Source organism: Pectinophora gossypiella, chromosome 1 (assembly GCF_024362695.1).
Source record: "Pectinophora gossypiella chromosome 1, ilPecGoss1.1, whole genome shotgun sequence".
In the NCBI taxonomy this organism is placed as follows: domain Eukaryota; kingdom Metazoa; phylum Arthropoda; class Insecta; order Lepidoptera; family Gelechiidae; genus Pectinophora; species Pectinophora gossypiella.
Window position 1 is genome coordinate 6,746,615 of NC_065404.1, and position 25,507 is coordinate 6,772,121.

The 25,507-nt window shown below is 37.3% G+C and overlaps 1 protein-coding gene across 2 annotated transcripts; it reads left to right on the forward strand.

The window, feature by feature from the left end:
* The first annotated feature begins 1,573 nt into the window (after nt 1-1,573).
* On the forward strand, nt 1,574-25,418 carry LOC126369376 (annulin). Of its 2 annotated transcripts, none has more exons than XM_050013753.1 (12): nt 1,574-1,888; nt 16,540-16,764; nt 16,841-17,122; nt 17,228-17,379; nt 17,669-17,909; nt 18,980-19,140; nt 20,377-20,562; nt 20,892-21,002; nt 21,148-21,327; nt 21,716-21,916; nt 22,763-23,005; nt 24,216-25,418. In XM_050013753.1, exons 1-12 carry the CDS (start codon nt 1,780-1,782, stop codon nt 24,408-24,410), a joined length of 2,286 nt encoding a protein of 761 aa, XP_049869710.1. In that variant the 5' UTR covers nt 1,574-1,779; the 3' UTR covers nt 24,411-25,418. The 2 variants fall into 2 exon arrangements, with proteins under 2 accessions (XP_049869710.1, XP_049869719.1); XM_050013762.1 differs by lacking the exon at nt 1,574-1,888 and adding an exon at nt 15,592-15,855.
* Nucleotides 25,419-25,507: the final 89 nt, after the last annotated feature.

Below are 25,507 nucleotides of genomic sequence, written 5' to 3' on the forward strand. Positions count from 1 at the left end.
ACCTTTTGTTATTGTCAATAAGACACAAATTATTTAAGAAAAAAATTGCATATACGTCAGTTTGCAAAGTCAGCCACGAATATCATCCAGTAATAGAGGCCCGTGTTGCTCTATGTCCAGCAACAGTTACTAAATAGCTTTTTTAAGACTACTTATATACAGGGTGTTAGTGACATCGTAACGAATACTCAGGGGGATGATTCAGACCATGATTCTGAGTTAATATCAAGTGGAATTTTCCGTCGCGAAATTCATTATTATGTAGATTTTTAAAATTATTTTCAATTCTATACTTTTGCGATGGGAAATTCAACTTGATATTGACTCAGAATAATCAGCTGAATCATCTCCCTCAGTTTTCGTTACGATGTCACTAACACCCTGTATTATGTAACAATTCGTGACTTAAGTTTGTCTGATAGATAAGGTCCTTCGGTTCTGCTATATTATGCCAAACTATGACAATGTGTGTGTGGTGAATTCTGGCTTTTTCCGTAAAGCTGACATACTGTTATTTACTTGTCCATAAAGGTCGGACCGCATTACTAGCGTGCCGACGCTCCGATGATGTCACCTGTAGTAAATTAACATAATCATGTGTGTATACATATAATATCATTATGTATATTTTGTCCGTCCAACACCTACTACAATCTACATCGTCTTGTCGAACAAACACAGGTTTTATTCTTTATTGCTGTGAAGCTATTATCGTAAATGTCAGGCTGACAATCAAAATGTTCAAACTCTACATAAACTATTTTAATTACCAAGTTTTTAATCTGTAAACTGTCATAAAATTGCTCACTAGAAAAAAAAGTAAGTTCAGGTAATGCCCTGACCTTATAGATTATCTCTACCCTACTTTGGTGTGTGCGAATTGGGATCATGCGCTGTAATGAATGATTATAAAATATTTCATGCTCCATACCCCCTCCGGTTGATTGAGGGGAGGCCTGTGCCCAGCAGTGGGATGTATATAGGCAGTTTATGTATGTGGGTCGTTAAAAAATAAATATATTTATTTTGGGGTTGATCGAATGAACTGATTCCTGATTTCAGGTACCTAATATGTATTTTCGTTATAAACCCTTTGTTCAGTTGTTTGTTCATCTATAAAAGACCCCGATTATCGATTTTTTTTTTATACTTTAAGGTGGATTTTTATATATAACAACAATGGCCATTTTCAAATATATCCAAGTTTAAACCTTATAGTTTGTGTCATTTATAAGTACCTAAGAAACGTGGTTAGTCCAAATATGTTTTATTAATACGTGTTAATTTTATATTCATTACAATAAAGGGAATTACCGAGCTTTTGTAATGAAGAGAGGAGTCATTTAATTAGTCGTAGGATGTATCATCATAATGGTTTCACTTTTAGGTCACAGAGGTTGCTGATAAGAGGTCGTGTGAGAGGTACCTACTCACACTCATAGGTACTTATTTGAGATTCTGGCGCAGACGAATCGATCGGCTAGAGAAGCGCGCACGCGTTTTTCATATATTTTTTATTCTAATTAGTTTTTTTAACATATAATAGAGTATATCTGTTGCGTTGAGTTTTTTATATATACATACTTATCTATATAACGGTGTAGTTCGTACTTAATATAAACCTTGGATTTAGTATAGCCTGATCGTTAACAGCTGATCGTCGTGTTTACATAGCGGCAAACTGAACAAACTTAAAACTAGTTTGGAATTGGATATGAGCTAAGCGAATTGTTTTTGTTATTACCTTTTAATACTTGTTGTGGTTGTGAGGTATAAACAATGGGCAGTGTTACAAGTAAGCTTTTGAGTTGGTGTCCTCGATGCGGCTTGACCAGTTCGGATTCTTACGACTTGAAGGAATTGCCACGACCGCCCCAAAATGGCAATGGTAAGTCAACCCATTCAGCTTTTAAAGAAATTAAAAACACATAATTTAACGTTCTATTTTCAAAGGTCTTTTATTTGTTTGTCGGACTGTTAAAATATAAAAAAATTCAACGATTTTTGTGAGGAAAAAACTTTCAATAGGCCAGGTTTCCAACTAGTCAAATCAGTTATATTTTACTAAATGTCAAAACACGAAATTACTATGGAATTATAATTAACATGAAAAAGCACACTGTGACGTCATAGAAAAATGGGATATAATGTCGGACTTATAATTACGTTTTTCTTTATTAAAATTCATAAATAAATTAAATTTAAAAAAGAAAATGTTTTGCATCAGTTTTAGATCTGTCTTAATTTAGTAATCAGAATTTCGTAATTTATCTTTGACCTAGGAAACTACCCACTTGTAAATGTCTTTCCATAAATAATAATCGTGACTGGTTTATATTCAATTTTATACAAAAGTGGATGTGTTGTCATAGCACGCAAACTTCTGTTAGTAGGTATGTCTTTTAAGTAGATTATAATAAGGATGCATAATCTGCAGTAGGTAAAGTTTTGGATTGTAGAAAAATCTGAAGTTTAAACTTGAATCACATTAAAAACGTCGACGAGTAAACATAAATAGAACATAATAGAGACATAACGAAATCACATTCGGGAACTAGTGACCAGAGTGGTAACAGCAGATAAATAAACCTGTCAAACAAATTAGGACACTCAGAAATTAGACCAGAAAAAGAAAACATCACTCTTAATTTATTAACCACCTTTCTTGTGAAGTCGGGTAAAAATAAAGATAGTGGTTTGGCGTGATACTGCGGGCGTTCTCTAGGCCTACCTAATTTGATTCCAATTATAACTCCTAAGTATGCCGTACTGGGAGTGAAAACATAGCTCTTGCATGGCATGAGCATAGACTTTAATAGGGTGAGCAGAGCCCCGAGAAATCCGAATGTAAGATTAAAATAGCAAATAAAAAAATATTACTGAAAACCGAGAGGAAGACCGAGAAGGACTTACATTGACCAAATTGGAGATGTCCCTAGAAAAGGTTTAAATAATATCTACTCTGAACCGACGTGCGTGTATGAAGCGATTGATGAATGTGGAGGAAGCAAGAGAAGTGTGTCAGGATCGAAGCAAATGGATTTCTATAGTCTCTGCTTACCCCGGTGGGAAATAGGCGTGAGTTTATGTATGTGTATGTATGTATTTTAAATTGTAAAACAACTCGCTGCTGCTCTTAGTGGTCAGACATGCACAGGCGTTTAAGGAATACGTTCTTGTCGGTTGTCCGGCGAGGCCTAGTCTATTTGAACGTTTTTATTTACATACTGGTTTACACATTGCACAGTAAATATGTAGTAGGTACATTGTACATATTTGTTGTAGCGATTTACTTACCTAGAAGCTGCTAGTTTCGCTTATTAAATATTGAAAAACATTACTAATTTTTGTACCTATTTGTCAAGTTGCTGTATAACAACTTTGTTGACTTCTGATGAAGAATTGGAAATAACTACTAATACTTAAGTGTTACCTACTTGTTCCTAGGAAACTTCCAACAATTTTAACATTAGAAGTGCAATAGAATACGTAATATTTTTCATCGACTTCAATAATCAAGTATGCGAACAGATACAGCTTTGCTTTACGTGAAAAACTAACAGCAATGAAAAAGTTCCTAAGTGGGTATTATTCAAATCGAACGGTTTTATTGCAATTGAAGATATAATTATCTCAGGACCACCTTATGATCATTTCGATGAACATTAGTCTTGTGTTTTTGTAATTGTTTTGTGGAAATTTGATATGATGTTATTGCCTTGTTTTTTATGTGGCGCCCTTTTATATTAAACTATTTCTATTCTATTCTATAATTAGGGCTATATCTCACTTGGATACCACATTGGCCCCACTACGGTTGCGCCACCAACAAAATGCATGCAATTTGTTGCCGGCAATCGAATCCCGAACAATGTGGTACAAACTTGGTGTCTTAGGGAAATGAGGCTTTAAGAAGCGTTGCGTATGACTTGTACAAACAAAAAGAAAAAGTACTGTTCCTGAAATATTATGGTGTCGAAACATAATCCTAAATATAGTTAACATAACAGTAAAGGCCTTTCAACTATAAAGTCTCTAATAGTATTGACCCAAATACAATTCTATAAATACTTACGTACCAATCTAACAAAGACTGCTCAAACATTTTTACCAGACCCTTTTTATAAATTTCAAATATAGAATGCGTTCAGTTACTTATCTTCCCGGGAAAGTCGTAAAAAAATCAACTCAGGGATTGTGTCTTTACTACACGATTACTCGGGCCCGATGCGACGTCAGGTAGTGTAAGTATTTCACTATGATGAAAGCTACTTATAAAGAGATTCGCTTTTATGAATTAATATCACATAGTTTCCTGTATTGGGCTGGTTTTTATCTCGCGGGTCACCGGCTCAACCCCGCTCTCTTTGACTACTACTCCTGCAAACAGATAACTACGATAGCGCTACTGCTTCTCAAATACCATAGCCACTTTACCGGCTTTGTGTATTTTATGTGATAGGCTGCAATTTGATAATTACTTTTTGTAAGATACTGCATACAAAACTATTTTGTTGATAAATAGCCGATCATACTAAGGTTTTTAGCTTTCCTGTGATAAGGAGGGATCTCGAATCCTTGCATGATAGTTGATATTAGATTTTTTACCCTGAAGGTTTATGCACAAGACAACCCATTGATATACTATCGTGGAGCTTCGTGTCTCGCAAAATTTGCGGACGTGTGGAGTGCAAAGTTGAAGTATGAACTATTTGCTCATACTTATATGGCGCGCGATTCGCACTTACTTGGCCCTTCCAACCAGTTTCTTTTATTCCGTGAAATAAACTTTTATTAAATACTATGCCGGTGGTTTAGATAAACCAAAAGCTTGTTACCAGCTACACCAAGATTAAATGAGTATAATATAGCTTCCTTCGTGATGCAAATGTTGCAGTAAACACAATAATATTATTGATGTTTTATAAATAAATAGCAAAATAATACGTGTGGTAATTTGGAAATAATAATTATAATCTACCTCAGTGCTCTCAGATGATATTTCATAGAGTTGCGCAACGGTCAAATAACACAATCGGTCGGAAAAATAAAAGAGATCTTAATTAATTGTCGATTTCGTTAATGATGTAATTGCTAACATTACTTATTTTATGAAATATTAATCATTTTTTAATTCTATATTTTTTTTTGGGATTCTTTTATGTTTCACCGATTCGGTCAGTGACCTACTTTATTCTCTAGACGTTAATATAAATATTAACATTGTGGCCGTCAATCGTCTAGAGCATGCATTTTACAAATACTTGCCCATATTATTTCTAAATGTATAAACATAGGAATGTTTCATATAAATAAACATTACATAAACGATTACGATGCATGAATGTGGAGGAAGCAAGAGAAGTATGTCAGAGTCGAAGCTAATGGAATTCCATAGTCTCTGCTTACCCCGGTGGGAAATAGGCGTGAGTTTATGTATGTAGATACATAAACAACTTACCTAGGTATGTACTAGTAATCAGGCCTTCCAATCAATCAATCGGAGGGAATGCGAGTATACTCCAATTTTACATAAGCATAGATAAATAGTAATAAGTACCTACTCACATACATACATAAACTCACAGCTATTTCCCACCGGGGTAAGCAGAGACTATGTAATTCCATTTGCTTCGATCCTGACACACTTCTCTTGCTTCCTCCACATTCATCGGTCGTTTCATACATGCACGCCGGTTAAGAGTGGATCGTACTAAACTTTACAACGTAAACCTTACTATAATTACTTAATACGAAAAAAATACAAATAATTCATACACAAAAAGTGGTACTTACATCAATGTCTGAAGTTTGCAAATGATTTTCCATAAACTTGTTAGTACTAGCTGCGTCCGGCCAAGTAATTAATGCCATCTGCAGCAAATCTACAATAAGTCACGTCAAAAAAAAGCTGCGTCCTCCATTAAGGATTATGGGCTAGAACCAAACATTACGATGGTAATCATTGGAGGAATGTTCGACATGTTGACAAGTATGGAGGCTGCGTCATTCTGCTCTCAAGGTAAACCGGCGGCGGCGCCCGCGCACTGGCCCATACACTCCATACAGACATCCATCGTAGACTTTGAAGGCGATTGCAATTAGCAGAACTTGCTTTAGAAATGTATTTTAACTTAGTAAGGCAATTTCTCGATACAATGATAAAATATTGGGGTATGTGTTCCTAATGTATATTGGGCCCTCTCTTAATAATAATAAAGGGAGAACCCTCAGCGCTCCCCATTTGTCCGACCAAGAAGTTAATAGTTTGTGGAAAATGTACATTAGGTTACAAACATAATAACAAAAAAGTTGTCTGTGCAATATTCGTACTAGAATGGAGTTACTATTATCAGTAACTGCGAAACATTATAACATTTTGTAATTTTGAGACTTATTCTAGTTCTTTATTTATTTATTTTAATAATTTATTGTACACAGGATAACACAGAAACACAATATGACACAATATGACTCTCACGCGATTTCAAATACAACAGTATTTTAAATAAGTACAACAATGGCCCCGATTCCTGCAGACATCTCTTAATTTTACTTTAAGTTATACCTGTCATTTTCTTATCCGCCGAAAAGGAAAGGGACGGATGATTGACAGCTCTTAATTTTAGGAAGAATGAGTAAATAAATGAATAACCCGGGCGAATTTTTAGACGGTTGTTTTAGATTTGTGCTTAAAATTGACGTGTGTTCCATAAATTTTATGCTTGTCGATTACCCGTCCCTTTCCTTTTCGGCGGATAAGAAAATGACAGATATAACCTAAAATAAAATTAGATGGTATTTACAGGAATTAGCACCAGTATTTTGAATCGCGTGTGTTCGCTAACATTAGAAAACGTTGCGCAACAAAAAAATGTGAGATAAAAAGTGGTTTCGAATGCTTACAAGTCTACACGTTCACAACCTACAAGTTCACAAGTACCTACGTGTAAATAACGTTTATCAAAAAAAGTAAAGGGATCGTAAAATATATTTGTGAAATAAATATCTATACTTGTAACATATTATATAATTTACATGTGTAGTTTTGATAAACACATTCTTGTAATAATGAAAATGTTTTCAAGAAAATGTAATACAGAGCTTATAAGTTTTGATAAACATGGCACTGGAGTTTTATGCGAGTGTAAAGATTTGTAAAAATATATTGCACTTTAACGATAAATTACTACACGTGTGACTGTATAAAAATATTTTTCATTTTGTTTTACCGTTGCAGCCTACGTGTAAATAACGTTTATCAAAAAAAGTAAAGGGATCGTAAAATATATTTGTGAAATAAATATCTATACTTGTAACATATTATATAATTTACATGTGTAGTTTTGATAAACACATTCTTGTAATAATGAAAATGTTTTCAAGAAAATGTAATACAGAGCTTATAAGTTTTGATAAACATGGCACTGGAGTTTTATGCGAGTGTAAAGATTTGTAAAAATATATTGCACTTTAACGATAAATTACTACACGTGTGACTGTATAAAAATATTTTTCATTTTGTTTTACCGTTGCAGCCTACAATGCAGCCTACAGCCTTAAATGATTTATTACTACAAGGTTTGATTTGGCTTGAGTATATATAAGTTTTTTAATCCCAAGAGAAAATAATTTATGCCTTTGATTAAGGGAGGCTAGAAAAATATACCTGTTTTAATTTAAGAAAAATATAGGTGTTGAATTAATGGGTAGTATTAATTATGCATCCATACGAACATACTACATAAACTCACGTTCTATTTTTTTTTCACGTTTCTTATTGTAGATTTGCCGCAGATGGCATTAACTACTTGGCCGGACAAAAGTTCCATTTTCGCGCGGCGTGATAAGCATAGACTATGGAATTCCATAAGTTCCATAGTATTGATAATTAAACGTAATTAAGTGTAGGTAAATATACAATACCACTGTTGTGATTAATGGCAGTTGAAGATGTAGATTGACGGGACGATGCAATTATTTTAATCTTGTAATTTTCTACTTATGAAGTACCTGATTGAAGGAAACCAGTCCTATTCTGTATCCTTTTATGATTCATAGGTACGCTGTGTCTTTTAAATATCTATATCTACTAGCTACCCGCCCCGGCTTCGCTCGGGTGCAATGCTGAGGAAAAAATGAAATTATTTACCACATCACATTAAAAACCTCAAAAATAACAGTATTTTTCTACTATTTAATGGATGTTATTATACATATAAACCTTCCTCTTGATTTACTCTATCTATTCAAAAAACCGCATCAAAATCCGTTGCGTAGTTTTAAAGATTTAAGCGTACAGTCATGAGCAATATAATGTACCCACTTTAGGACTCTGTCGTACTAACATATTTGACATTTAGTGAGACTTACCGTTCAATTTGTCAAAAAAGTTAATGTGACATGGTACCAAAGTGTATACATATTAATGCTCGTGAACGTACATAGGGATATAGGGACAGAAAAAGCGACTTTGTTTTATACTATGTAGTGATATACTTGTACCGTGGTGGGTACAGCCACAAGTAAGTAATAAGTTTCTAGATGGATGAAATGAACCGTATGGTGACAGCTTATCGTCACTTTTTATTACACCCAGGCACAATTACAACTTCCACCCATTATTATTCTGATCAAAATAAAAGGGAGCAATATAGGATTAGGTATCAACATAATTCTATACATAATGTGATCCAAACACCAAGCAACAATTATTTTTAAATATGCTTCTGCCATTACATTATGTATATTGTGTACCCGAGTAATGAGTAAATAGGTAATTATCACGTTAAATCTGTACAACGCCATCTGTATAGTGTTTGAGGAACGTAGTCTAGAAAAACTCTCATTTCCCGCATGGCGTCCTAGTAAGATCTATAGCTTTTTTTTTTTTTTTGACGTGACTTATTGTAGATTTGCCGCAGATGGCATTAACTACTTGGCCGGACAAATGGGGAGCGCTGAAGGCTCTCACCCGGTACAACGTTTAAGACGACAGGCCTGAGGGTGCCCAGTTGGGCGCGAACCTCGGCTCAGGGCGTCGTCTGAGAGGAAAAATATTTGAAAGAATTAATCGACCCTAGTGGGTCGATAGCGATAAGCGCTGAATGAGGGAAATCGTCGACCACGCCGACGGGGTCGGTATCGGGGACCTGAAGTGTTTGGTGTCGCGAGCTGATTGGCTGCCTCTATGGCTAGAGTAATCGGGTCGTCGGGATCGTATATTACGTCCTTCGGACGCCGATACTTTTTAGTACCGTCCCTAAGCGGAATGTACTCGGAAGCCGCAACTACCAGGGGATTTGGGTGGTGCGGAGTAGAATAAGATCTATAGCCCCCTAACTAGGGGACTATAAGTTCCAAAGATAATTTTATGTGGCATGGCATGACTAATTCCTTTCACGAAAAAATCCCGAAGTCTTATTATACGTATGTTTTACATACAGCGAACTTCCAAAAGCAAAACGATGTTTATTTCCGTACAGCAACAAAAGTGATACCACATGTGGGTATGCGTATCAAAAGGGTTACTATTATACAGTTCTACATCTGATGGCGGGGTCTGCCTTCTTCGTATTTCGCTACACACACATAAGCACACATACATACAGGGTGTTAGTGACATCGTAACGAATACTGAGGGGGATGATTCAGACCATGATTCTGAGCTGATATCAAGTGGAATTTTCCGTCGCAAAATTCATGATTTTGTTTTAGTTTTTTAAAATTATTTTCAATTCTATACTTTTGCGATGAAAAATTCCACTTGATATTAACTCAGAATAATCAGCTGTTTCATCCCCCTCAGTATTCGTTACGATGTCACTTACACCCCGCACAAGTACATACTGTACCCATACAAGTAGGTGTGGGTGCTAGTGACACCGTAACGAATACTGAGGGGGATGATTCAGACCATGATTCTGAGTTGATATCAAGTGGAATTTTCAGTCGGAAAATTCATGAAAATTTTTGTTTTTCTTTTTATTATTTTGTGTTCCATACTTTTGCGACGGAAAATTCCACTTCATATCATCTCAGAATCATGGTCTCAATCATCCCTCAAAGTTTTCGTTACGACGTCACTAACACCCTATATATCGTTAATACGATTTAGGCATGTACCATCCATTTATATAGAATATTCATAGAATAAGTTATTTCTATACTATTTTCTTGCAGCTTCTTTTCCCCGGCTATACAGGTTGTGAGAAGCTGCAGTAGTTTTAGGCGGATGAGACGTTCGTTATGTAAAAATTGACGGTTCAAAGGGTAACTATGTTACCTACGGAAAAAGATATTTTTGAATTTGAATTTGACTGGAATAAGTATGTAAGGTAAGAAGATAAAACAGGTAATAAGTAATCAGATTACCCAAACGGGTAACACAAAATTGTAACGTTCACGACAGGAAATAGAATGGAACAAATACTAGTTAGGTAAGTAGGTGAACGCGTGATTTACATCTTAGTGTCACAAGTTTGAATCCCTTTTTTTGACGTTACATACACACATACATACATAAACTCACGCCCGTAATCCCTAATGGGGTGGGCAGAGCCACAAGTGATCAAAGACAACTTGCAACCACTGTTGTTACGATGTCGTAAGTTGGATATGATAAACCTTATGGTGATAAGGGATCAGCTTATCGCCCATAACATTAGTCCATCATGTTAGAGGACACAATCCCTCTGTCGGTTTTTACGACATGCCCGGGAAGACAAACAGCTGAACTTGACGTTTTTGACGTGACTTATTGTAGATTTGCCACAGATGGCATTAACTACTTGGCCGGACAAATGGGGAGCGCTGAAGGCTCTCACCCGGTACAACGATTAAGACAACAGGCCTGAGGGTGCCCAGTTGGGCGCGAACCTCGGCTCAGGGCGTCGTCTGAGAGGAAAAATATTTGAAAGAATTAATCGACCCTAGTGGGTCGATAGCGATAAGCGCTGAATGAGGGAAATCGTCGACCACGCCGGCGGGGTCGGTATCGGGGACCTGAAGTGTTTGGTGTCGCGAGCTGATTGGCTGCCTCTATGGCTAGAGTAATCGGGTCGTCGGGATCGTATATTACGTCTTTCGGACGCCGATACTTTTCAGTACCGTTCCGACTCGGGGTTTAGACCATAAAATTCGACTATAAGATATAGCAATCAAATTATGTTTGTATCATAGATAATGTGAATAATAGATATCACATGGTTTCCAGGATTTGCGCCTGGCTAAATGGCAATAGGCTCGCTCCCTGTTACTTGGAGTTGGGAGCACCTTGGAACTTAAATATAGCGGGCGAGAAGTAGCCATACTACACAGCTCTGCCTACCCCTCAAGGGATACAGGCGTGATGCTATGTTGTGTAGTTAGGTATTTAGCTACTAATTTTATGTCTAAAACATAAATGCTATCGTAAACATTCCATTGGTTATTATTAGAGTCATTAATCTGTCGAAGTATGATTGTGTATTATGATGGATCAAAATCTAGGTATAAGTGGTAATGTATACTTTATGGCTAGTAAGATTTAGCCGGCTATAATGGTGGCTGGGAGATTGTTTCGAACAGAATCGGCTCTGACTCATGTGATAGTAGTTTTGATAGTTTTTTTGACGGGACTTATTGCAGATTTGCTGCAAGTGGTATTAACTACGTGGCCGGACAAATGGGGAGCACTGAGGGCTCTCACCCGGTACAAAATTTAAGACAACAGACCTGAGGGTGCCCTGTTGGGCGCAAACCTCACTTTAGGGCGTCTTCTAAGAAGATAATATTTGGTATAATAAATCAATCCTAGTGAGTCAATAGCGATAAGCGCTGAATGATGGAAATCGTCTACCACGCCGGTGGGGTAGGTATCGAGGTTCTGAAGTGTTTATTGTCACGAGCTGATTGGCCGTCTCTATGGCTAGAGTAAGCGGGTCGTCGAGATCGTATTATTACGTCTTTCGGGCGCCGATACTTTTAAGTACCGTCCCTAAGCGGAATAATTCGGAAGCCTAATTCGGAAGCCGCAACTACCAGGGGACTTGGGTGGTGCGGACCCTAGGTCAATGAGCAGATTTTCGTCGCGAAGGAACCACGGGTCTCCCGTGACTTTTCGCATGAAACGATTTTGTATCCTCTGTAAGCGATAGACTCGAGAGGGACTCGCCTGAGCAAAAATAACCTTTGTATAGAACATGATCGGACGGAAAAGATTATTTAGAGACAATATTTAAGTAGCTACCACTATAGTTCTTGCGCTCTAGTACTACTACTACCTATCGTGCGTATGCGTATGACAGCAGAACAGACGGTCTAACGGAAGGCCACATTGAAGCAAGTCATCTAAATAGAAAACCTTGTTGACGTTTGTTGAAAGTGCACACTTTCTTAATGAATTGCTTTAATGTGGTCTTTTAGACTTTTCAGAATGATAGAGTAACCTGGAAACCACCTGGCCAGATAGACCAATAAATTGACTATTCTGACAGCTGCCCTATGAACTATGAACTAACGTTAACGCAAAACGTATACTTATAGGTAAGTAGTTGATATTTAAATATTTTTTTATGCTTATGCATATGTCCTGTGTATATGTTTTGTGTAATAAAAAAATATTGATTGATTGAATAAATATGAAGAACAGTGGCGCTGGCGAAAGTCAGTATCCAAATAGTACAGGATAAATACCTCAATATTAAATATTGCCTTCAAGGCAATAACATCTTATTACAACATACCTACCTACTAGAAAAATGACAAAATAAGTAACTTAAACACCTAAACATTGAAATAAAATTAACTCAATAAAGATACTATCAAATAACACTGTTGTGGATCATAGTCACTTCGTTTATAGTCTTTTTCGGAGTACCAACCAGGTCTCTATATCAGAATGAGTAGAAACAGCAAGCGCCAGACAAGCCAATACGAAATTCCATGGTGAATATATACAGGGTGTTAGTGACATCGTAACAAAAACTTTGAGGAGTGATTGAGGCCATGATCCTGAGATGATATCAAGTGGAATTTTCCGTCGCAAAAGTATGGAACTGAAAATAATTAAAAAAAACACAAAAAATTTCATGAATATTCAGACTGAAAATTCCACTTGATATCAACTCAGAATCATTGTCTGAACCATCCCCCTCAGTATTCGTTACGGTGTCACTAACACCTATACCTACTTGTATGGCTACCGTATGTACTTGTGCGGGGTGTAAGTGACATCGTAACGAATACTGAGGGGGATGATTCAGCTGACTATTCTGAGTTAATATCAAGTGGAATTTTCCTTCGCAAAAGTATAGAATTGAAAATAATTTTAAAAAACTAAAAAAAAACATGAATTTTGCGACGAAAAATTCCACCTGATATTAACTCAGAATCATGGTCTGAATCATCCCCCTGAGTATTCGTTACGATGTCACTAACACCCTGTATATTAATATGTAGGTATATGAGCTAAACATAAAGCAATACACTTCATAATTGTTACAAACGGTTCTTTGTTAATTTTTTGTCGAAGCTTGGACTGGGTTAGTCATTCAACTTTGTTTGAAGGTCTGTCGCAATCTTCCCGGATGGACAGTCACCTGTCAAGGTCTTAATACGAAACCGTTGAAATAAGCGTGCCAAAATATATCATCTGCTCACTATCGATTGATGTACTAATGGAAAATATATGGAAGCTGTCGTCATCAATCGGTATAAACAAAGTATGCGACTTTTAATTAAAATTGTCTTCTAAAGCTCATTTATAAAGACGTTCTTTCAAAAGTAAGTACTAAAACGGCGCGGAAGGCAAGAGGGAAACCACTGCCCTATTGTTCCCTAAAAGTAGCATGGAGAATGCTACACCAACAAGAGCGTGGCTCTTAAATTTGTGATGTGGTGATGTGTACTAAAACGAATACAATAAGTAACATAAGTATTTTATATACGTCCCACTGCTGAGCACAGGCGTCCCCTAAATTAACCGAGGGTGTATGGATCATACTCCATCACGATGCTCCGGAGCGGGTTGGTTCAGGATGTTTGGGTTTGTATCCTGGACCAACAGCCTAACGTGCTTTCCGAAGTACGAAGTCATCGTTTCGCCTTAGTGGTTTAGTAGAATAACAGATTGCTAAATTGCACTATTTAGCAGATAAATTAATTTGTATTCTTTAATGATGTGATTTATGATAACTTTTATAAAATTACACATAATGCACACCATACAATATACCAAGGTAAGTTACCTTGAATGTTAATGACTTCATTCATTGGTAGTTTTAAAACGCTTTGTATTTGCACCTAAACAAAAGTAAGTATGTTTTACTATCAATGTATGTATGGTTCGTTATGTACGGATAGCCTTATATGTACAGTATCGTAGACAGATGAAACATAGTTGTCTCCCACACATAACCGTTTGTGAAGTGTGTGGGAAACACTCTTAAATGCTTCGTTTATTTCAAGGCGAAGATACATCCAGGTATAGTGTGGCTGGTCACCCACACCAGTAATTAAGTCCAAATAAGTTATTTCTAGAAAGAATATTTCTTTATGGAGAATCATGTTTTATAAAACTTTAAATCTTAAACTTAAAAGTAACATAATACTGTGTTATTTTATTATTATTTTTTGTAGAATCTCGGACTCTGTATGGTAGAGTTTAAGTTTAAAATCTTACCAATATCTATCTACGTTTTAAAGTGTAGATCAAATATAAGTAGGTAATTATTTGCATTTTATCTTATTTTACGTTTGTGGAGAAGAATTTTTGGAACGATATCATGCCATACTTATCATATTGTGTAACGTTCTTGAGATATTAGGAACAAGTGGTTTAATTGACCCTAGGGCAAACTTATAAAGGTCGAGACAAGAACCGCTATAATTGAAATGTGTTTAATGATTTTATATCGCATAGTTCTGTTTTTCCACTATGTACACATTTTTTTTATTTTAGTTACATTCGTCATTCATTCATCTCTCTCATTTATATCTCGTTCATTTCGTCCAATTTAGTTATTCTTAGAAGTAGAACATGGCGGGAAAGTGAAAGTAGTCATGTTGATTTTCATTGCTTAGTACACTAGTGTACTTACATTTAATCCATAAGACTTTTTTTATTTTAAATCTCTACTAAAGTGCAGTATTTCGTTTTTGAGTAGGAGCTTGAAGTAGACAAGAGATTGGAAGTTATTTATACTGACAAACTCTATCAACAATTATTGTTTACAACTATTGCCCATAAATGCAATTTTATGTACGTAGGTAATTAAATGAGTAACGCAGATAATTGACAACGTGATATATTATGTAATATTGCTCTCGAAGATAGCTTATTAGATAGCTAGCTTAATTGGCTTGTTGTTTTATACTTCTCAATAATTTATGAATACAGGGCCTTTGCGGCTACAAATACGGTGACAAATCACACAAGATATGTCCAATGAATTAGAGGTGTGATGTCACCATTACAATCCTGACGTGAGTAATACAGTTCACATAGATTCGTCAATGAATATACTGTTTTCTAGGTATCGAGATGAAGCTTTTGGTACTTTGTTGACTCTATGACATCATCGTGTTGGCGGAGTTATAGGCCTGGGCTCCTTCGCTAGAACCCACAGTTGGAGTCAGGAAGCTAATACGTTTGCACGTTTGTCGATATTATTAGCAAGTTACAAAGTCACGTCGATATACCAAATACTTGATACTCTAACACAGTTTAACCTCGCTAAGCGGAAGTATGTCGGTGCTATGATGAACTAGTGATCTATCGAAATTTAAATATAGTGACAATGGAATATTTCAAGGACTTATGGAGGTATTATTTTGGAAAGCGCAGGAAATTCGTCATAGTGCCTTTTCAGCCAGGTATTTGTGTTTTAAAATACAAATTACTTTTTATTACTTACGTGAATAATTCTCGTGCCACTGATGTGAGTGTAGGGGCTAATAATTCTTTAAATAATTCAAAAGCTACAAGCTAATGTCAAGTTTACTTTAAGATTTGTTAACATGACTAGAAACAACAAAGTTGAATGTGTATGCTCGTTTATTTTCGTGACCAAAGTCGTGTAAACATCTTGTAAACGGGTCATGATTACAAATAGAAGAATCCATGAGGATTTGAAAGCCTGTTGCTATAAGCAATTAATAATCGTTTAGGACACTAAGTAGTTTTACTAGAATAAAAGAGAATAGATTTGTAAATCATAATGATTGACGTATTGGCCGGCTTCCAAACAGAAGCGCGCGCGCAATTTTAGCTGATGACGAATATTATCAAACTTTTATGAATGAATGTTAACCACTTACCGGTTTATCTCGCATGATATCATATCCACTGGTTGTAATATTAATCTGCATTAATACTTGTGACAGTTACGTGTGCGATATAATTAGATCGTATCAACAGACGCATTATTTTCTTGATCATAGCTTGTAATAAAAGCAAATTGTCCTTCCACTTCAATTTGATTGACCTTTACAAGTTGAATAATCACCTGTGTTTGAATGCAACTGAAATTGCTGTAATTAATCATTGTTTTGCTGCAGACGTCATCGATGGAACGAGACAGGGTGTACTGGCGGTACAAGGAATCGACTTCTGCAATGACACGAATGGAGAAAGTCATTATACGAGTAAATTCAATCTCATGACAAGAAGTGTCGACAAGTGTTTGGTGGTGAGAAGAGGGCAGCCGTTTAAACTCGACCTGCTTCTCAATAGACCGTACGATGCCACTAGAGACGCCGTCTCCTTTATATTCTACGTCGCAGGTATGAAGGTCGTTTTGCCGTCCGCCGTGCATATTTTAAGAACTGTGGGAATAATATAATGCATTATATCGAACAGATGTGGAAAAGCGTGGGCCGTCCGACGACGCGTCAGCAGCCGTGCCGCTATTAGAAAAGGGATCGGAATCGCCTCGAGGATGGAATGCTGTGTACGAGGGTCAGATGGACTCCCACCTGATGGTGGCGGTCACGCCCGCCTCCAACTGCATCGTGGGCACCTGGCGCCTCGACATAGACACAAAGTTGAAGTCCAGTTCGAGCTCTCTAAGCTACACACATCCGCAACAAATATACATTTTATTCAATCCCTGGTGTCCGAACGACAGTGTTTATTTGCGAGGTGATTTATTGCTTATTGTTTTATGGTCTAGCGCAATTAGCTGGTGCGTTATTATGTTAACAACTGTCGTAAATCTTTTTGGATTTAAATGAGTTTCATTTGCAGACCAAAGAGAACGCGAGGAATATGTGTTAGAAGATGGAGGTTTGATGTTCAGAGGAGTCTACAACCGAATCAAGCCGATGGCTTGGAATTACGCACAGTACGAGAAAGATATTCTTGAATGTGCGCTTTATCTAGTCAGAGACGTTGGGAAGGTGAGAATTGTACCTTATCTTCTGACCTTTGCATTCGAGGTTGGTCATCGTATACACGTTTGTTTAAAAGCCAAATGTCAAAGTTTAGCAAAAATAATAGATCTGTTATACTGTGGAAACTGTGTACCTACTGTGGAAGGCTGGGGTTATAATCTCAACCGACAATGGGTTCGATTCCCGGTAGAGTCAACTAACTTTTGATCGGAGTATGTCTTCACCGTAACACAGAAGGGGTAAGAGGTAGACTCCAATGGCTTATGGCTCATGCTTACATTTGTAACTTTTCCAGGCGAAAATTCGCTCAAGGTCTAACCCGATCGAGACAGCGCGAATTCTGTCTGCGGTATGTAATGCTCAGGATGACTATGGAGTTTTATTGGGTAACTGGGCCAAAGACTTGAGCGACTATAGCGGAGGTACCCACCCACTGAAATGGGTTGGTTCTTTGGCGATACTGCAGAAGTATTACGAGAAGAAGAAGCCTGTTAAATATGCCCAATGTTGGGTTTACGCCGGTGTTCTTACTACAGGTATTTTGTTCATTTATGTATGTAACTACTCTGAACCGGCGTATGTGAATGATGCGATTGATGAATGTGGAGGAAGCAAGAGAAGTGTGTCAAGATCGAAGCAAATGGAATTCTATAGTCTCTGCTTACCCCGGTGGGAAATAGGCGTGATTTTATGTATGTATGTATTGACGAGACAATTTAAATTCACGATTTTGTCACGGTCATTTTGTCGCTTCTGACGATATATTTATGTCGTTTTGTCGAGTGGTGCTAATATGTGAACCCAAATAAGCCACGTTGTTCTATCAAAATACGAACAAAATCACGTGACACGCATGTTAGGGAAAAAAACTTATTGATTTCGATAAAAAATATTGAATCGATCGATAATTTTATCACGCTGCGCATGTTAGACCTGTTTGGCAGGTTAATTTAGGGAACAAATTTTAGAAACTGTAAGATATTTTGGAACCTAAGTCACCTTCAAGCAATTTGTGGCACTTTTCTTCTAAATCAAAATTTGATGAGTGCAGTTTAAAATCGATAGGCTTTGACAACTGACGAAATCAACTTAGGTAATGAGGTTGATGATCGACCTCATCAACCCCAAGGTTCATAAATCTGACACCAGTTCATCCAGTGATCTTCAACCTGATACCAGTGTCAGTGTTATTATTAAGCCGTCGAATCCCTTGATATTTTTAACGGCCTTCGTGGTTCAGTGGTAGAGCGTTGGGCTCACGATCCGGAGGCCCCGGGTTTGAATCCCGGTGGGGACATATCACAAAAATCACTTTGTGTTTGGTTAGGACGTTACAGGCAGATAGATCACCTGATTGTCCGAAAGTAAGATGATCCGTGCTTAGGAAGGCACGTTAAGCTGTTGGTCCCGGTTACTACTTATTGAAGTGGGTATGTAGTCGTTACATGAGCCATGTCAGGGGCCTTTGGCGGCTCAGTAATAACCCTGACACCAGGGTTGATGAGGTTGGTATTCCACCTCACAACCCACACGATAAGAAGATGATATTTTTGGACTACCTTCCTTCAGTAAGCATTTGCTTATGAATGTATATGTTATATTCCAGTTTGCAGAGCACTGGGCATTCCCTGCAGGCCAGTGACAGGGTATGACGCAGCTCACGACAGTCAGGGCAGCCTGACTATCGACGTCATCATGAACGATGACGGGACTATCGACGAAGACTACACTCGGGACTCTGTATGGAATTACCATGTTTGGAACGAGGTAAGCACGAGCTTTTTGTATGGAAATAATCATTTATACATGAGTAAAAGTATGGTATTTCGAGGTACGACAAGCTGCAAAAGTCTAATCAGTATCTTGTAAAGTAATAAATTAACTGGTTGCACTTAAGACCTCCTGGTTACATGTCGTTTCTGTAATAGACCAAAAACACCTACACAAACATAATTTCACTACTGTTTACAAATAATTCGCTGGGCTTAGTGACTGAACTTTTGCTCTTTGATTATACATCCATCGCAAGATGAATTTATGTACCTATTGCTCACCGAGCTATCTGTAAGACCAGCGTGATAGGTGGTGAGCCGTATCGCAGTCTACGAGTATAATGGTCAAGCACACTGTGTGTGTGTGTCTCTCTGACTACCCCATCAGATTGAGATGTAGTCGTGAGTTTATGTTGTGTGTTACGTTAAAAGTGTGGTCCGGTTTATAGGTATAAATACACAAATTTATTTATTAATTGTTCAGGTAATCAACAGCTTATGCATAGTAGTGATATTATAATATTTTAAGTAAAAAGAAAGTAAATTATAGATTACATATGTCTACGGGTTACATACGGAACGAGTAGGTATCACTTAGTTTACAATTATACATAGAAAACCTTCGATATATGTATATTAAATTGTATAAAATAACGGAGTATGAAGTGACGACTGATGCTATGCAAAAGTTGCATAAGTTTAAGTGTATCCGTTTACGACTTTATGTTCGTCGTTGTCGATAGGTACTTAGTAATAGTTACGTACTTACTTACCTACTGTTCGTCAGAACGGTGGCAACTTCTCATTTATATTGACATTTAGGATGATTTCACCTTGCATAAAGACAGTAACGACAACGTTATAAGTAACATTTCGATAGTGAAAATCTGTCTTAAATAAAAATAAATATTTCCCTTTCTCGTTCCGTTTCCCCGAACCTGTATTTATTCTTTATGGTCAGGCTTTATGGTCAGTCGTGTGTAATAAACTGTTTTTTCGGATTTTTTGTTTTTATAGCACTCATCACTAGGGAAACTCATAAAGAGAAAATTAAATCGAAATAATGTCTCGGACGGGACTTGAACCCGCAGCTTATAACAATATTTACAATCATTAACACATGAAATTGTACTGTTTTCATGTGTTATGTCTGATTGTTGAAATTTTAGTTCTGTGCAATAAAGTATATTTGATTTTGATTTGATTTGATGAATGATACATTTTTCACCAGGTATGGATGGAGCGTCCAGACATTGGGCCGGAGTATGACGGGTGGCAGGCCATAGACTCGACTCCTCAGGAGACGTCAGACAATATCTACCGCTGCGGCCCAGCCTCCCTGAGGGCGGTGCGGGAAGGTGAACTGCAGCGGCCATACGACGCCGGTTATGTCTACGCTCAGGTCAACGCTGATAAGGTGAGATTTAAGTCCTTTTTTGACGTGAATTATTGTAGATTGCCGCATATGGCATTAAGTACTCGCCCGGATAAATGGCGCTCTTGGCTCTAACTTGCTTCAAAATTAGAGACAGCAACTGGCTTGAGGGTGCCCAGTTGGGCGCGAAGAGATTTAGGTACAAAACAAAATAGGTAGACTATCAGACACAAGGTCATAGTGTACAGGTTATACATGATTTATAACGGTATGCCAGTTTTACCCTTTTCATTTCGAATTCATACTTAACGTAATGAAATTATACCTAAGCAAATAGAAATAAAATATGTATTACTTTTAATTTTTTTCAGGTCCTATGGAAGTTCACTGGAGTAATTCAACCACTAAAACTGTTAGGACGTGATACCACTTCAATTGGAAGAATGATTTCTACAAAAACTATCGGGAGAATGGAACGAGAGGTAAGAAAACGCCTGCAAGAACATAAAAGCAAAGTAACAACTTGGTTGGATTGCTATAACATTATTTGTAGGCGTTTGGTGTTGCTATACGTAGTGTACTGAGTGTACTTACTTGATTTTAATGTTAATTTCTTTATTATTTTAGGATATTACAGACTTATATAAATATCCAGAAAGTACGAAGGAAGAACGCATGACGATGGAAAAAGCTTTGCATAGATCGGAGCACATATTTGCGCGGTACTATCTAAATGAAGTATTCAATGATGTCGTGTTTGACTTCGAACTGAAGGATAATATCAAGATTGGACAAGATTTCAATGTTGTGAGTATTGTGAATTATAAGCATAAGCTTCCCGTAGATACATGGATAAGCTATAAATATCGTATGCGGCGATTTCCGAAATTATCTAATAGTCTAAAAATGAACAAAATAAATCGGGATACCGGGTGAGAGCCTTCAGCGCTCCCCATTTATCCGGCCAAGTAGTTAATGCCAGTAGATTTTCCGTAATCTACAATAAGTCACGTTAAAAAAAACCGTACCTTTGATGTAATAAGCCTCATGGTCTGAAACTCATGTAAATCTTATTATTTAAAAAAAATGTCCTTGTAAGAGTATGAAACCCCGACCCTTTCGATCTCGGAAAAACCTATTAATGACCCACTGTAATTAAATATCTTTAATACATTATGTACCCATCGTCTTCCAGATTCTCCACGTAAAGAACAGATCTCCAATGTCCCCCCACAAGGTCCGGGGAGTCCTCCGAGTAGACACTGTCACGTACACCGGAAAGACAGGGGACAGCGTCAAGAGAGAGGAGTTTGAGCTGGACATGGGACCTGAGTTGAAGGAGACAGTGGTCATGCCTGTCACCTTTGATGAGTACTACAAGAGACTTGTCGATCAGGTAAGCTTGAAGTTCAATCCAGTACATGCACTTACACCACTAGATAATCTCTATCAAAGTAGGCATTCTCTCATACCATTTTGTAAGTAAGTACTTACAATAGGCTTTTAACGAAACTTCAAAAAGATACATTTTATTTAAATAGAATTTTCACATTTGTGCAAAACACACATATGACGTCATAATTGAAACGTAGTCCAACGTGGTCCACTATGTTATATAATTCTTAACACTTTCACGGACAGAAATCATGGGTCACTGAAGGTTCATAATATCACCTTGGAATGATCATAATGACACCTTGGAATCGGAACGTCGTTAGACGTTCTGTCCTTAAAAGTGTTAATAAATTCGTAAATAAGTTAAAATAAAAATGAGATTAGATTTTTAATCTTACACTGTCGTCTATTTCTAGATTAGTCTTTTTATAGTATATGTCTTTTTTTTAGTTTTAAAGTGGAACGTAGGGCTTGCGTAGAAAAATAACCAGTTTTCCGCGAAAATACATAATATGATAATACATACGTAAACCCCGTAATTCCTAATGGGGTGAGCAAAGACACAAGTATTCAAAGATAACTTACAGCCACTGTTGATAGGATGGCCGTTAGGTAATATTAGAGGGAAATAATTTCATATTTCATATTCAAGTTAAAGTAACGAATAAAATATTTCACTATAAGTAGTTAAATACTTTATTAAGTTCGAATAGTATATGTTAAGTATAGGATAACGTAGAACTAAGGTAAGATAATATTTTTTTAGGGCGTCAATACCAAGAGATCGGTTGTGCGTGATCGGTTGTGAGTATATAAATGACATAATTAACCAATATTTTTTCATCAGGCATCCTTCAACATAGCTTGTCTGGCCACAGTGGTGGACACGAAGTTCGACTACTTCGCCCAAGACGACTTCCGAGTGAGGAACCCTGACATCAAGATTACTATCGACGGGACCCCACGATCTCGTGAGGAATGCAATGTCACTGTAAAGGTGGAGAATCCTCTGCCAATACCACTGAAGAACGGCAAGTTCTACATCCAGGGGGCTGGACTCGAGAAACAGTTGAAGATCGAGTTGAGTGAGGTGAGCAGTAGACCAATAGTAACACCATTTAGGTAATGGCCTCGATTCCTGCCTACTAGGAGGTGTCTGCCTCCTAATTTTACTTTAAGTTATAAGTACTTGTCATTTTCTTATCCGCCGAAAAGGAAAGGGACAGATGATTGACAGCTCTCAATTTTAGGAAGAATGAGTAAATTAATGAATAACCCGGGCGAATCAAAAAGATATCTTGCTGGTCTGCAAACCGTTTGACGTGTGCTGCCAACTTAATTCTGTCGGGTTATTAGCCAATGCAAAATTTTATAGGGTTATTTTAGATTTGTCCTTAAAATTGACATGTGTTCCATAAATTTTATGCTTGTCGATTACCCGTCCCTTTCATTTTCGGCGGATAAGAAAATGACAAGTATAACTTAAAATAAAATTAGATTGTGTTTACAGGAATTAGCACCAATAGGTAGCCAAATTTATCGAGATTATTTGTTCTAACAACCTACCCTTCTTCCCACTATTTTGATTACTGCAGTTAATACATTATCCCGCTATATGTCGTTAGATGTTTAGAACACAGATGATTATCACGTGTTCAGCGGTGAAGAAAAACATTGTGAGGAAACCCACATTCCCGAGAAATACGTTTCGGAGGTATGTGACCTAGCCTGTTTTGGGCTGGTTTTTCCTTTGACGGGTTGGAAGGTCAGACAGGTAGTCGCTTTTGTAAAAAACCGGGCCGGGCTCTGAAAACGGGATAACGATATGGAGATGATAATTAAGTACATTAGCTTGAATAAATCTGATCTTCTTCTTCTATCGTATAGGTTGTGAGATGGATTACCAACCTCATCAACCCTGGTGTCAGGGTTATTATTGAGCCACCAAAGGCCCCTGACATTGCTCATGTAACGATTACTCACTTACATCAGTAAGTAGGAACCGGGACCAACGACTTAACGTGCTTTCCGAAGCACAGATCATCTTACTTTTTGGACAATCAGGTGATCAGTCTGTAATGTTCTAAACAAACTAGGGATCATAAAGTGATTTTTGTGATATTTCGAACCCGGGACCTCCGGATCGTGAGCGCAACTCTCAACCACTGGACCACGGAGGTCGTCGTGGGTTTATGTTATACGGGTTTACGGGTTTATGTTATACGCTTCTGCCTACCTCTTCGGGGATGGCGTGATGCTGTATTATTGTAGTTTACTTAAAACACGTACTTACCTTCCAGAACGTGCCTCCAGGCGAGCTAGCGACAGCTTCATTCAAGCTAACACCCCCGTGGGCTGGTCGTCACCAGATCACCGCCAAGTTCTCGTCCAAAGAGCTGCGTGACGTCGACGGCTTCCTCTCCTTCATGGTCGCTACCCCACCAGACTTCAACGGGATCCCACCCATAGATTCCAATGAGAGTTATCAGATCTAAAACTAAAATGTTGAAAAGACATAGGGTTGTACTAATAAATTAACCTCAGCTTCGAGACTGCTCTCAAGATCGTGTCAATGTGACAGTTCTCATATAAAAACAGGGACTTGAGCATGGTCTTGAGGGCAGTCTCAGTTGAGATTAGTTTATTAATACGAGTATCACCCCTAGAAATAGAGACAGACGGATAAAGTATAATAATACCTACTAAGAAAAGTACAATGGGTATGTAAAACGAAGTCAAGCGCCTGATGATTTTGCGTTTCGAACGTTATTTTTTTCAAAAATGTTCTTGTATGTACCGGTCGTGTGGATATGGGAAAAATTAAAATCTATTAAATGCTGCCAAATTGAAATTGGGATTTGCGTATAGGTTGTAACCTATTAGTAGCCGTGGTTGCCCAGTTGGTACAACGCTTGCCTCTCAATTTGAGTTCGCAGGTTCGAATCCCAGCATAGGCCTAAACCAATGATTTTCGAATTTGTTTTCGAATTCATGTTTGGATGATTTGTTTTGGAATTCATAAATGATTATCACGTGCTCAGAGGTGAAGGAAAACATTGTGAGGAAACCCACATACCCGAGAAATGTATTTGGGAGGTATGTGACCTAACCTATATTGGGTTGGTTTTCCCTTCGCGGATTGGAAGGTCAGACAGGCAGTCGCTTCTGTAAAAACCGGACCTGTCAAATCTTCGGGTTAGGTTAGCGAATGCGTGAAAAACGTGATAACGCTAGGGAGATGATGTAATTGTAATGGTGGCCCTTGTAGCCATAATGTTGTAATGTAAAATAAGGACAATATTTACTGTTTAAGAGTAGAATAAGCTATTTATAAATATAATAATGTTAACTTTATTTATACGGCTACTTAAACTCAGTTAATGTTGTAACAAGAAATGTTTTTGTCCTCATATTTTTGCAAGTCAATTTTATAGCGTAATATATACCTATCTAAGTGTGTCGTAAAGCTTTAATTGTTAATGTAAATACAACATAATTACTTTCGAACTTGTTTTATTTGTGAAAAAATGAATGTAGTTAAAACAAAAAATAGACAAGGCCCTGGACAAACTAGGAAAGAAATAAAGGAAGA